Source organism: Enoplosus armatus, chromosome 8 (assembly GCF_043641665.1).
Source record: "Enoplosus armatus isolate fEnoArm2 chromosome 8, fEnoArm2.hap1, whole genome shotgun sequence".
In the NCBI taxonomy this organism is placed as follows: domain Eukaryota; kingdom Metazoa; phylum Chordata; class Actinopteri; order Centrarchiformes; family Enoplosidae; genus Enoplosus; species Enoplosus armatus.
The window spans coordinates 26,254,568-26,268,243 of NC_092187.1; the positions used below are offsets into that span (position 1 = coordinate 26,254,568).

The 13,676-nt window shown below is 45.0% G+C and overlaps 1 protein-coding gene across 1 annotated transcript; it reads left to right on the forward strand.

Annotated features, from left to right (window-relative positions):
- The first annotated feature begins 918 nt into the window (after positions 1 to 918).
- irak1 (interleukin-1 receptor-associated kinase 1) lies at positions 919 to 11,585 on the forward strand. The gene is made up of 15 exons (XM_070909933.1): positions 919 to 1,183; positions 2,551 to 2,718; positions 2,800 to 2,946; positions 3,769 to 3,848; positions 3,937 to 4,104; positions 4,817 to 4,881; positions 5,157 to 5,268; positions 5,402 to 5,523; positions 5,860 to 6,073; positions 6,574 to 6,642; positions 7,444 to 7,531; positions 7,614 to 7,708; positions 8,423 to 9,038; positions 10,522 to 10,620; positions 10,978 to 11,585. The coding sequence occupies exons 1-15, from the start codon at positions 1,072 to 1,074 to the stop codon at positions 11,055 to 11,057; spliced, it is 2,235 nt and encodes a 744-aa protein (XP_070766034.1). The 5' UTR covers positions 919 to 1,071; the 3' UTR covers positions 11,058 to 11,585.
- The last annotated feature ends 2,091 nt before the right edge of the window (positions 11,586 to 13,676 follow it).

Sequence of the window (13,676 nt, forward strand, 5' to 3'; positions counted from 1 at the left end):
ATTCACTGAAGTAATTAAAAAAAATAAAAAATCAGATGACTTAGGATAGTCACAAACACAAATAACATTACAGATAAATAGAGAAACTTGAAATAACATAATATGGGGCCTCCATCCTTCAGGCCTCAGACCTGTTACCACGTCACCACGTCACCTCTCAGTCTCAGTGAGTCTATGAACAGTAGTTCTAATAGTCCAGCTTCAACCAACAGACTGCAGTCCTCCGACCCTCTGCTGTTTCTGTTTTTGAGCCTAAAAGCTGCCAATCAGAATCAGAATCAGAATCAGAAATACTTTATTGATCCCCGGGGGGAAATTGTACAGTACCGGTGCTCCCATTCAAGAGTAAAGTAGCATAATTTAGAACTAAAAGTATGTACAAATAGAAAAATACGAAATAGAAAAAAAAAAATACACATTTACAGTATTTAAGTGAACAATGAGGTAAGAAAAAAAATATATACAATAACAATGTATATGTATGTATGTGTTGCACTGAAGTGTATGACTATATATCTATTGCACTTAAACATTTAAGAATAAATAGTGAGGTAGTATATGAAGCTGCTGTGCATGCCCATTAAGTTAATTATGGGGGGGTTCTGCAATGGGTTCAGATTACTGAGTACTTTTACTTTTGATACTTTAAGTATATTTTGATACTTTTTGAAAGCAAGACTTGTACTTGTAACAGCGTATTCTAACCTTGTAGTAATACTACACGTACTGAAGTAGAAGAGGATCTGAGGACAGTTTGATGTCGCTCTGATCTGATCCTGGTATTAACGTCACACACCGGCTTTTATTTGTGAGGTCTGGTAACCGGATGCGGCTCTTATTGCAGTGGGCTTGGATACTTGGAGGGCGGAAGCAGCGGAGGAGCCGAACTTCTGATGTTTTACAGAGTTTTTAAAGTCTTTAACGGGTTAGTTACAGACTGTTCTGGTGTGACGGAGTGATCCCGGTCCGGGTGTGAGCGCCCCCCCCCCCCCTTGCGGCGGGTAGCTGTTAGCGGTTAGCCTGTTAGCTTCAGAGTGCGGTAACTTCAGTCAGTTCAGTTTCCACTAAAACATGTCGACAGGAGAACTAAGGGGACCATTTCTCTACAACCTGCCGTCCTCCGTCCTCTGGGAGTTCTGCCGGGTCATGGACGGACTGTCAGACCTGGACTGGACCCGATTCGGTGAGTCAGAGCCAGAACTAACAAGTCTGTCTGTGAAGGGGGCCCATTAGTAAAGGAAGTCACTGTGTGAGTCTGAATCAGAAATACTTTCTTGATCCCCGGGGGGAAATCAGACAAAAAGACATCTAAAGTCCTGGTTCTTGGTAATAATAAACATGAATCATTAATAGTTATATTGTTTATTCAGTGTAATGAATTAATGCCAAATAAACAACTTTAAATATTCTAATATGTAATAATATCAATAAATAGCTGCTATTAGTAACTCCAATAACCGACAGCCATGGACAGAAACGGCCCCTGGACAGACATGTAAGTGGCCCCGGACCTCCTACAGACGAGCTGAAAGAGTGACATGTAGTTCAGGATTGTAGACCAGGTCTGCGAGTTCCCGAATGCATCACTCAGTGTTTGCTGAGAGTCAGACTCAGATGGAGGGGGGCTGGACTTTCCTTCAGTACACATGAGCTGGACCAGTCTGTCTGTCTCTCTCTCTGTCTCTCTCTCTCTCTGTCTGTCTCTCTCTGTCTGTCTGTCTGACCATCTGTCTGTCTGACCATCTGTGTGTCTCTCTGTCTGTCTGTCTGACCATCTGTCTGTCTGTCTATCTGTCTCTCTGTCTGACCATCTGTCTGTCTGACTATCTGTCTGTCTGTCTCTCTGTTTGTCTGTCTGACCATCTGTCTGTCTGTCTCTCTCTCTGTCTGTCTGACCATCTGCCTGTCTGTCTCTCTGTCTGTCTGTCTGACCATCTGTCTGTCTGTCTGTCTGTCTCTCTCTGGCTGTCTGACCATCTGTCTGTCTGTCTGACCATCTGTCTGTCTCTGTCTGTCTGTCTGACCATCTGTCTGTCTGTCTGTCTCTCTGTCCGTCTGACCATCTGTCTGTCTGTCTCTCTGTCTGACCATCTGTCTGTCTGCCTCTGTCTGTCTGACCATCTGTCTGTCTGTCTGACCGTCTGTCTGTTTGTCTGCCTCTGCCTCTGTCTCTCTGTCTGTCTGACCATCTGTCTGTCTGTCTGACCATCTGTCTCTCTGTCTGTCTGTCCGACCATCTGTCTGTCTGTCTCTCTGTCTGACCATCTGTCTGTCTGTCTGACCGTTTGTCTGTTTGTCTGCCTCTGTCTGTCTGACCATCTGTCTGTCTCTCTGTCTGTCTGTCTGACCGTCTGTCTGTTTGTCTGCCTCTGCCTCTGTCTGTCTGACCATCTGTCTGTCTCTCTGTCTGTCTGACCATCTCTGTCTGACCATCTGTCTGTCCGTCTGTCTGTCTGACCATCTGTATAATTGTATAACTTCCCCCTGGGGATCAATAAAGTATTTCTGATGTCTGTCTGTCTCACTTTGTCTGTCCGTCTCTCTCTCCAGCATCAGAGGTCCTCTGTGATCAGACTGCCGTGCGATTGGCTGAGAGGAGGGAGAGGCGGACCGACTGGGTGATGAACCAATGGGAGAACAGGAACGGTCGTGTTGGGGACCTGATCGACCTGTTGGAGCGTCTGCAGCTGCTCCGCCCCCGTGATGTCATTCTGGGCTGTGAGTTCACTGACCTGTGATGACCTCTGACCTCTGTTGGTTCAGAGGTTGACCATTGACTCTCTCTCTCTCTCTGTGCAGGGGCATCCAGTCTGAAGCCTTCCTCCTCTCCTCCTCCTCCTCCTGCTGCTCATCTTCCCCCTCCTTTGTCTCTCCCTCAGTTTGACCCTCCTCCCAAACAGTCTGGGGCCCCGCCCACACTGAGCACCTGCAAACTGAGCACGATAGGTAACACACAACCTGCCGTCAGCTACCGGGGAAAACGGCTATCCTCTTTTTTTTTTTAGGAATTTTATTGAAACAGTTATCCAACAAGTTTACAGCAGCTCATATAAAAGCTGTGGATGTTTAAAGAGAAGGTAACGGCGCTCTCCTCTTTCTGTTTTGGTGTCAGTGGTTGACGCACTTCCTTTGGGCCGTAAATCGAGCCTTCAGTTTCCCGGCAGATCGTCCCCGGTGGCAGACACACCTGCACGGTGACAGAGAGGCTTATAGGGAACCCGTCTAAACACTGATGATGTCATTATTCTACCGCCGTTACATCGCATCCAACATTTACCTCATGATGACAAGCTGAAGAAAAAAACTTGTCTGTTGCCACTTTAAACAATTCTCAAAATAGTTACCAACTAATTTTCTGTCGTAAATATTCGTCAATATTTTGAGGTGATAATATGCCTGAAAAACTACAGCCTCTGGTGGAGGTCTGCGGACTTACTGCTGTCAGACTTCTTAATATTTTAAGAAAAATGTAGATGTCAGACTTTCAGCATCAGGATCCTTCAAACTGTCACCTCTGAAACTTTGACACATTATCTGTTAATATCTGACACGTTATCTGTTAATATCTGACACACTATCTGTTAATATCTGACACATTATCTGTTAATATCTGACACGTTATCTGTTAATATCTGACACATTCATAATAATAATAACAGATTTAACTGATAAGACCCTTCAGTATTTACAGTGGGACACACACACACACACACTTGATTATATGTATGTAAGTGTATTTATCTGCTCTTCATCTTGTTTGTTCAATAGATAAAGGAGGAGGAGGACCACTTCCCAGACCTGCCCCACCCCCCTCCAGGCTGCAGTCCGAACTCCACCCCCCCCTCACGGTAACACGCACACACACAGCATGATGTTAATAATAATGAATATTATGATAATAATGATGATGATGTTGATGATGATGTCGCCCCTCAGCCCCCGCCGTGCAGCAGCAGCAGCGGGGTGATGTGCTGGTCATATGAAGAGGTGCATGCTGGGACGAAAGGGTTCTCCCCCTCCCTGCAGGTGGGGGAAGGGGGGTTTGGAGTCGTGTACAGAGCGTCTCTGAGGAACACAGACTGTGCTGTCAAGAGACTCAAACAGGTCAGCCAATCACAGCACAGATCAGACACGACTCACTGTGACACGTAGGCCTGGGCGATAAAACGATAGTGATATGAGCCGGTGATAGACGCTTCACCAATAACAAGAAGGAAACTGATAGTTTCACTTAATGCATTGTATACAAGCACATAACAAATGCCCCAGCTCATTAACAGCCTATCAGATCCCTTGATGAACGGAGCAAACAGCCAATCATTGAACAGGTGACAACAGAAACAGGCAGGCAGCAGCACCAGTAATAGCCATAGCAACTATAATAATAACTGAAATCTGACTAATAATAGTAGTTACAGCTTTAATAGTAACAGAACTATGACTAATAATAATAACTGTAGTGATGAGAGTCAGGCAGGCCCATGGCAGCAGCACCCAGGTGTACCAGGACCACGATCCACAGGAACCTGCGAGACGACAAAGCACAAAGAAACTCTGGGAAGATATAAAGTTAGTAACATGCATTGGAGGGAGATGAATGTGTAAAGATGGAGAGGGAGAGGAGGAAAGCTCAGTGCATCATGGGAAGTCCCCCAGCAGTCTAGGCCTATAGCAGCATAACTAGGGGCTGGTCCAGGCAGGCCTGAGCCAGCCCTAACTATAAGTGTTATCAAAAAGCAAAGTTTTAAGCCTACTCTTAAAAGTAGAGAGTGTGTGACAGGAAGTGGACGGTGATTGGTCACTGTTGTCGTTGTAGGACTGTCTGCTGGACTGGACTCTGCTGAAGGAGAGCTTTCAGACTGAAGTGGACAAACTGACTAAGTGAGTTCTGGTGATTCACAATGAGAACAGATACATTAAACATCAGTGATCAATGATGACATGTCAGATCAAAATCTTTGAATTTGAAAGTAAACGTGAAGCTTTATAGATCATCTCTATAATCTACAGCATCACTCGACATCACTGCAGTTTGTATAGAAACCGTTTTATTCAAATCCAGTTTCTACATGAATTCACTGCAGACACAAACCTGAAGAGTAAACGTGTGATTTACTGATCGACCTGAAACACAAACTCACCTTTCTCTTGTTCAGGTTCAGACACCCGAACATCGTGGATCTGCTGGGTTTCAGTGAAGGACGAGGATCAGTTTGTCTCATCTACAGCTACATGGAGAACAGATCACTTGAGGACCAGCTGCACAACGTAACACACACAGATATACACACAACGTAACACATGAACACACACTCTGTGTTATAAATGTGTCTCTCCTGATATGATGACTGTGTGTTTTTTACATTCTTGTGTGTGTGTGTGTGTGTGTGTGTGTTTTCAGGAGTGTGTGTCCCTCTCCTGGTCTCAGAGAGTGGGTGTTGTTGAAGGAGCATCAAAAGCTCTGCAGTTCCTTCACTCCCCCCCCAAAGGACACACACCACTCATCCACGGAGACGTCAAGAGGTCAACGTCACATGACATCACAACACAACATATAATATCACATCATGTGACATCACATCTCAACATATGACATCACAACAAATTACATCACGTGACATCACAGCAGGTAGCAGCCATGTGACGGACCAGTACCTCAGCTGGAAACCTGAACAGCTGTAGAATCACATGACCATGTTACATCATGTTACATCTATAACATGTGGAGCATTGCATTGTGGGATTGTTAGCAGACAGTAGAGTTCATGTTGGACACATACAGTTCTGCTGCATACCTGGTTCCAGTTGGACCTGGTTTGAATATTACTGTCTCTTGTGTGTCTCTGTGTCTCTCTGCAGTTCAAACATCCTGTTGGACCGCCACCTGGTGGCGAAGCTAGCGGACTTCGGTCTGGCTCGGTTCGCTTCTCGCGGCTCGTCGGGACGCTCTGCGGCTCAGACGGCGTCGGTCGGTAAAACGGCGACAGTTAGAGGAACGCTGGCGTACCTGCCTGATGAATACGTGAGAAACGGAGAGCTGGGGACCGCTGTGGACGTCTACAGTTTCGGAGTGGTGAGACACAGCAGGGGCTGATGGGAAATGTAGTCGTTCACCAAAGACTGAAGATCTGTCGGCAGGTTCGATAATAATAGACAAGTCTGAAATCCAGGGTTCCTTCAAAGCCTTGAAAGTTTGGAAAATGCTTAATTTTCAATGAACAGTTATATTTTCAAGGTTAGGAACATGCTTGAATTCAAATATGCTCCTTGAAAAATGTTGTAAAATGTTGTGAAAAAGGTAAACCAATAATATTTGAATATTTGAGATGGACCATCTGTCGTGATGTTTGTTTGTTGTCTCCTTGCGGACTGGAGCTGGACTGACTGATGTTTAATAAGATGTGATTTAAAAGAAGACAATGATTCAGTGATTCCGAGCTCCTCGGGCTGGTTGGTGCAGAGCCAAGGAGTCCTGACAGCAAAGACCAGGTCCCCTCTAGTCCCGATCCCCTTGAGTCAGCTGCAGTATTTTATATGTAATATGACATATTTAACATTGTGTGTGTGTTCCAGGTGCTGTTGGAGGTCCTGACTGGTCGTCGAGCTCTGGAGAGAGACAGGAAGTCAGGAGAGAGATACCTGGTCAGAACACACACACCAACACACACACAGTTTATAACTAGGTATACAGGTACACCAGGGTCCAAGTATAATCAGAATCAGAATCAGAATCAGAAACTGTTTATTGCCAAGTAACGTACATTACAAGGAATTTGCCATGGTCTGATGGTGCTACATTTTTTTAACATATAACATATAATCTGACAGACAACAAACATGTAAAAATATAAAGGTAAAAGAATAAGATAAGATAAATAACAAACAGTGCAGTGACCAAAATAAAGTGTCCAGGTAAAGTGTCCAATAGGGGGTGCGTGCGTTAATGTAACGCAGGGGGGACAGGGGTGGTGTACGTTAATATAACGTATAACTTGTGAGCTTGTGTTTTGTGTGTGTGTGTCTTCTACTCTAATTTCCCCCCGGGGATCTATTAAGTATTTTTGATTCTGATTCTGATTCTGATACTCTGAACTGCAGCCGCAACATCCAGGACATCTTTGCACAGGCTGCCGCTGCAGGGCACGCACACAGCGGCATGACAACTCCCCAAAAGCAAAGTCTGTACTTTTGTAAAGCGATAAAACGAAGTGTGAAGAGACTACCCCAAAAGTGAAACCAAAACATGTCGATCGCTCCCTGGTAGCTGGTTGTTCGTTTAGGAAGCTCCTCATTCGATATGCAGCTCAGTTTTCAACGGGGGGGGCACGCATTTTAAACATCAATATCGCACTCGATCATGTTCATTGTGGGAAGCCAAAACCGTGATTGAGATTAATGTATGATTAATTGTGCAGTGATGTGGTTCTGGTTCTGGTTGTGTAGAAGGACCTGGTGGAGGAGGTTGAGGACAGTCCGACTGGTCCGTCTGCAGCCTCCTGGCGGAAACAGCTGGACCACCGGCTAATCACAGGTCAGTCTGTGTGTGTCTTTCTCCTCATCATGACTGAGCACTGTTTCCTGCCTGTTATCTGCAGCTGCTGTTGTGTCTTTAGGGGGCGCTGCAGAGCCTGTTGGCTGTATGGAGATGGTGGCTCTGGCCTGCAGGTGTCTGGACAAGAAGAGGAAGAAGAGACCGGCCATGACTGAGGTCAGAGAGACTGCTGGTTTGTTTAAAGTGTTTCTGTACGTAGACATCCATCCTCCTAACCCACCTTTTAATGACCTTTTCTCAACACAAACAAACAAAGGACAAACTTTACTGTCACATGTGACAGTGTACAAACATCATTCTGCACGGTGAATGACAACAATAAACTTTTTTTACTGGAGTGGGGTATAAATTTTTGTTTTAAAAATGTCAGAACACAGATTCTGTCTCTCTCTCTCTCTCTCTCTCTCTCTCTCTCTCTCTCTCTCTCTCTCTCTCTCTCTCTCAAACCCAACCGGTCAAAGCAGATGACCCCCCACCTAGAGTCTGGTTCTGCTCGAGGTTTCTGCTTCTTAAAAGGAAGTTTTTCCTTGCCACTGTCACCAAAGTGCTTGCTCATGGTGGGACCTGTTGGTCTCTATAATAACATTATCGGTCTAGACCTGCTCTATTTGTAAAGTGTCATGAGATGACTTTCGTTGTGATTTGTCGCTATATAAATAAAATTGAATTGAATTGAATTGAATAGATAAGCTCTGATGATTGTGGCTGTAATGAACTCTGCAGCCTTGAGGGGGCGCTGGCAGCACTTCGTTAGTCTTGTTTATTTGAATGTGTAACAGCCAGATTTGTCAGTTCAGATAAAAGTCTGATATTCCTCAGGGTTCCTGTTGAGATCCTCTTCTGTTCCTCATGTCAGTGTTCTCCTCTCAGGTGTTTCAAGACATCCGCAACATCAAGACCAGCTCCTCCACCCCCCTCCATCGCCCTCCTCTTCAACCCCCCTCCCAGTCCTTCCCCAGACCCCCCCGCCCCCTGGACTCCAGTGTAGGAGCTTTGTCCCACCAGCTGTCCAAACTGGGACCACTGGAGGACACCTACCCCCAGCCCTCTCAGTTCCTCTCCTCCTCCTCTTTCTGCTCCCTCACTCCTCCTCACCCGCTACACTCCTCCTCTTCCCTCCCCCCCAGCTCCTCCTCGTTCGCTGGTCCGTGTGAAACTGATGAGAGTCGAGGCTTCTCCCAATACGACCTTTGTTCCCAGTTCAGATCTAACGGGACCAGCTCCAGGTCTCTGTCTCCATCCACCAGAGACCAGTATCCCAGTCCAACTGGGCCTGGAGAGTCCCAGTTCAGCCAGCCTTCTGTCCCCACTGAGGACCAGTACAACTTCCCTTCCCAGCCCAGCGGCACCAGTGACAGCTCAGGGGCCGCCACAGGACCAGACACTGGAGGGCAGACTTCAGCAGGGGCCACAGCAGGCCTCTATGGTGTCCCAGAAAGCCTCTCTCCTGTGGGGTCCCTGCATTCATCGTCCCCGGAGCCCTCAGGTACATCAACAGCTCATTAAAGGACCACATCAGTTCAGTGTTGTGAAAACTGAACTACCTTAATTTCTCTTATAAAAGTCTCCAATAATATTTGGGGATGTTATTACCTGTCGCCATGACAACAGCTGACATGATAAATTCAGTATAACGTTGCCATCAGTGGTGTCAGACCCCACTTTCTATTGACCAGAAATCATGTTTTCAGACTTGTAAATTCCAGTTGTTTCTTCTTTGATGTACTCCTGATCTATGTTAAGCTACTGTCAACAAAACACAGTACTTCCTGATGTTTTTCACATTAAAAGCCTAGCTCAAAGGGGGGAGGCTGCAAGACTTTTACTGTGAAATTTCTGGAGGAGGTGTTGAGTCTGATTCACGTTAACTGTGCTGTGGAAACAAGACAACAGGTGAACGTGGAGGAAGTGTTGCGTTTGTATTAACAGGAGATAAATATCAATATCTAATATCAGCCTGTCCCAAACTAGTTAGTAGTTATTGAGAACTCAGGAGGGACTTCATGTTCAAACTGAAGCCGTGCTCAGACTCCAGGAGTTTTTGACCAATTTATCCCAGATTCCCCCCTCCCCACAGTCGGAGAAGAAACCTGGTCTGGGACCCTGGTCGGTACCGATGTTCGGCCAGATTATCTGGTAATGTGAGGGGTTCACAGGTCCAGTCTTAATCATTTCAAACATGTTTCATATTCCCGGGTTAAAATCTGGATCATTACGTCAGTACTCTCAGAGCGGGACCACAAGAGCCAACGAGTGTTACAAGTAGGGCTGCAACTAACGATTATTTTCATTATCGATTAATTTGCCAATTATTGTCACGATTAATCGTTTAGTCTATAAAATGTCAAACAATTGTGAACAATGCTCATCACAATTTCCCAGAGCCCAAAGTGACGCCTTCAAATTGCTTCTTTTCTCTAACCAACAGTTCAAAACCCAAAGACTCTTCATTTACTGTTAGTCCACGTAGAAGCTAACTTTAGCTAGCGTCACCTCCTGCTTTTGTTTTTTCTCACTGCAGAACGTCACTACAGCCAGCCACTCACCACGTCACTCTCTGTTTCATTTACATCTGCTTCCCTGTGAGATCACTCCGTCTGTCAGATAATCAGATTTCTTTTTTCTTATGTGCATGTTTGAGATCAGAGACCTGTGAAGTTTCTCCGTATGTGCGCAGTCCTGGTCCTCCCTCAGGTCAATAAAGGATAACCGAGAATGAACCGCAAAGTCACGTCAACAGAATTCAGCTTGTTGAATTTTCTAGAAACAGTGTTTTGAAAGAAGAGCGACAGCCTCAATTAACCAGAACAAGTTCTTTATTTACTTAAAAGAAAAAGTGTATTGTTTTGGAAAATAGTTTCTCTCCTGTGAGATTTGTTGTTCGAGTCTTCGACTATAATAGACAAAGTTTCCAGAGAAATGAAATTAATCTGAAAACGAATGCATTTCTCTTTCCTGTCTGTGTTCAGTCCACATGAATCCCAGCAAGCAGCGTTTCCTGCAGAAGAAAACTCTGTACGAGGAGGGACAGATTCAAACTCCTGAGCTGCTGTCGTCTGATGACCTCTGTACGGAAAACACAACAGCTCATATTGTTTGAATGACTCATTGTCTGCCTCCTCCAATCATCACATATCATTTTATCTTGTCTCCTCTTTTTATTTCACATTCACTTCAGTTCAAAATGTTTCTAAAACATCACAATACATGACGACAGTAATGAGGACACAAGACTGATATTTTTATTATACATACATGTACAGTATATCCTGTGTGTGTGTTGAACTGACACAGCTGAACTTGTTGAGGTAAATGTTTTACCTTGTAGGAGGAGGAGCTCCTGTCTCACGGGATCTCGTTCTAGTTTCCATCATGTTGTCTTCGATCTCAGCCCATCTCATTTCCTATTTGATGTGTTACCTCAGATGGAGGGAGGAGCTGTGTGGAGTTCAGGGGACCAGAGGAGAGCGACGAGCTGGATTATCTTCCTGCTAAACACAACTGACGCTTTGTTTCACCGACTCGACATAAACCCTCCTGCACAGTGTCGCGCGGTGCCATCTGGTTCTGAAGGACCAAAGATTGGACTGTTTCAGAGTCAGATGCACCCATAGAGCCGTGAACTCATGTTTGTATTCCAGTGCCGGCTGTCGACCTTCACAGACCGCTAACTGGTTCTAGCTGTGACCTGAAAAGAGAAACGAGGACTGGTTTTATGAAGTGATCCTGGCGTCTCTACATGTGAAGCAGCACTGAAACATTTCTACACTGAAGCAAACAACATGTTCACATATTGATGAACATGAAGGTACGACGACATCATCACGCCTGCGGTGACATCACACTGTCTGTCACGTTGGCTTGGAGTATTTATTCACATTTGTTGACTGATTTTGAAATTCAAACAGAAACTTTTCATTATTTGTAATTCTTTGTCATAAAATGCTGAAATACCAAATATAGTTTGACTGTCAGTCCAGCTGAATTATGTGTCAATTAATTATATATATATATATATAGTTAATTCTCATTCACAGTCATGTCATGATAAAAATGTCAATTAAAAAAGTTATTTTTATGTTGATCCGTGTAAATTATCCTCTTTTCTCAATTTCTGTCAAAACTGTTTTCTTTGACTCTCAAAAGGAAAATTACCTGAAAGATATCAAGCAGTCGCTCTTTGGAGGATCAACTTCATACCAATTTCCTGTTCTATAGTTTATTTTGCTGCTTGAAGCACGCGTTGCCCCAAGGGACGCCAGACAGGGAAAGGCCCACAGGAAGAGCTTGCTGGCCACCTGGAGACAGCCAAGTGATTCATGTGGTACACAGTGGAGGTGTCCTCCTTTCTTCCTAGGACTTGTCTGCCCAACACTTTGATGTGCTCGCCCATCCAAGGGGGCTCTCACATACCCCTCACCATCCTTCCTTGCCAGACTGGTCCCCAACCTGTTCGGGAGGCATCTGTGGATACTACAGTCCTCCATGATGGAATGTTCCCTCCTGTTTTTCCAAGGACACAGTGTCCGAATACATGACTGTGCTGCCTTGAGCTTCACATTTCTGTCTTGTTTTGGATCAAGATATAAAGCATTCAGCCACCTCAGTGGTCGAGCCCTGAGAAGACCCAAAGGGACCACCACCGCTGCTGCCAAAAATCATACCTGACACCCTCTGATACTGGGCCATTACCAGTGGCCTGCCCAACCAAAGCTGTTCTAACAGGGTTAACAACTTCATAACCCTCTGGGGGGTGGGGGTTTCCATAAACACTAACTTCTATGTCAGCGATGACCCTCCTTGTGTCCTTCAAGCCACACATTTGAAAGGGGGATGGAACAGCTGCAACCACCCTGGTGAAGTGGGAGAAAGGCCTTGAATTGGTAGGCCTGCCCCTGGAAAGCGAACCACAGAAACACTCTGTGGGGTACTAGAAAATATGTGTCTTTTACATCCAGGGAAGTGAACCACTCCCCTTTTTCTGAAGATACGAGGATCTGTCTGGTGGTCAGCATCTTGAAAGGCAGAAAGAGCCATCTTAAGTGTAAAATGGGTGCAGGCCATCACCTCCTCTGGAACAGAGGAAGTATGTGGAGTAGAACCCAGCGAGCTGTTTGCTGGAGAAATTACACACTACACATATAATCATCTTTGAATACTTTCACTGCACATGTAAACATGATCATTTCCATTATGTTTGATCAAACTGAATCTTGTACAATGTGACCTTAACATGAAGTATCTCAACTGGTCATGTGTTGAAGACATGAGACTACATACAGGCACAGTTACTTCTCAGAGGGATGTTCCTGAAATGCTGGACCTCTTGGTTTATAAGCCCTTTGTCTTGAGAACAGAGGGTGTGCAAATTGTGAACTGTCATGAGAACCAAAGCTGTCGCACATTAAAAGTGTGACAATGCTGTAAGAGTTTTTGTCTAGTTCCTTGTTGTCAGAGTGGGATTATAGCCTCTTTTTCTAGGAGGGTTAAAATCTGCTCTGGGACAGGGTCCTTTACATATGGACCCTGGAGAAGGGAGGGAGACACCGCCAAAACTGGATTCTGTAGCTGTTTGTCACAGTCGCTAGAACCCAGCTGTCTAACATGCACGTTTCCCAGCTGTCCAGGTGTAGCTGGGAAACTGCTTTGGCAGCGGGCCCTCCATCCCTAGATGACATTCCCCTGGATAGTTGCTGCCGTCATTACAAAAATATCATTTGTTGTCTGGCCACATAAAAATAACTTCCTACTGGAGCGGTGAACTTGCAACGTGTCACTGCTGTTGCCTTTCAAAGTAACGTTGAGCCACAAAGAGGGGAGACGGGAGGCTGCAAGTCCCAGTGCTCATCTTGTGACATGGACATTAGTAAAGGCTTCACAGTAATTAAACCTGAATGCATCTAAAATCGGAGAAAATTGTGGTATTATATATTGTTGCCATATAATATAATTCTATACAATATAGTATAGCTTCACAATATGGCTGCCGTTTCTATCTTGTATCATTTAGACCCACTGAACTCAAATACAGCAGAGGCAACACACCCGCTCAGGTGTAAAAGAATTATGCTAATTATGTCTCCGCGCCGGCAAGAGATGCTACTAGTTTTGCCATAACTCAAGA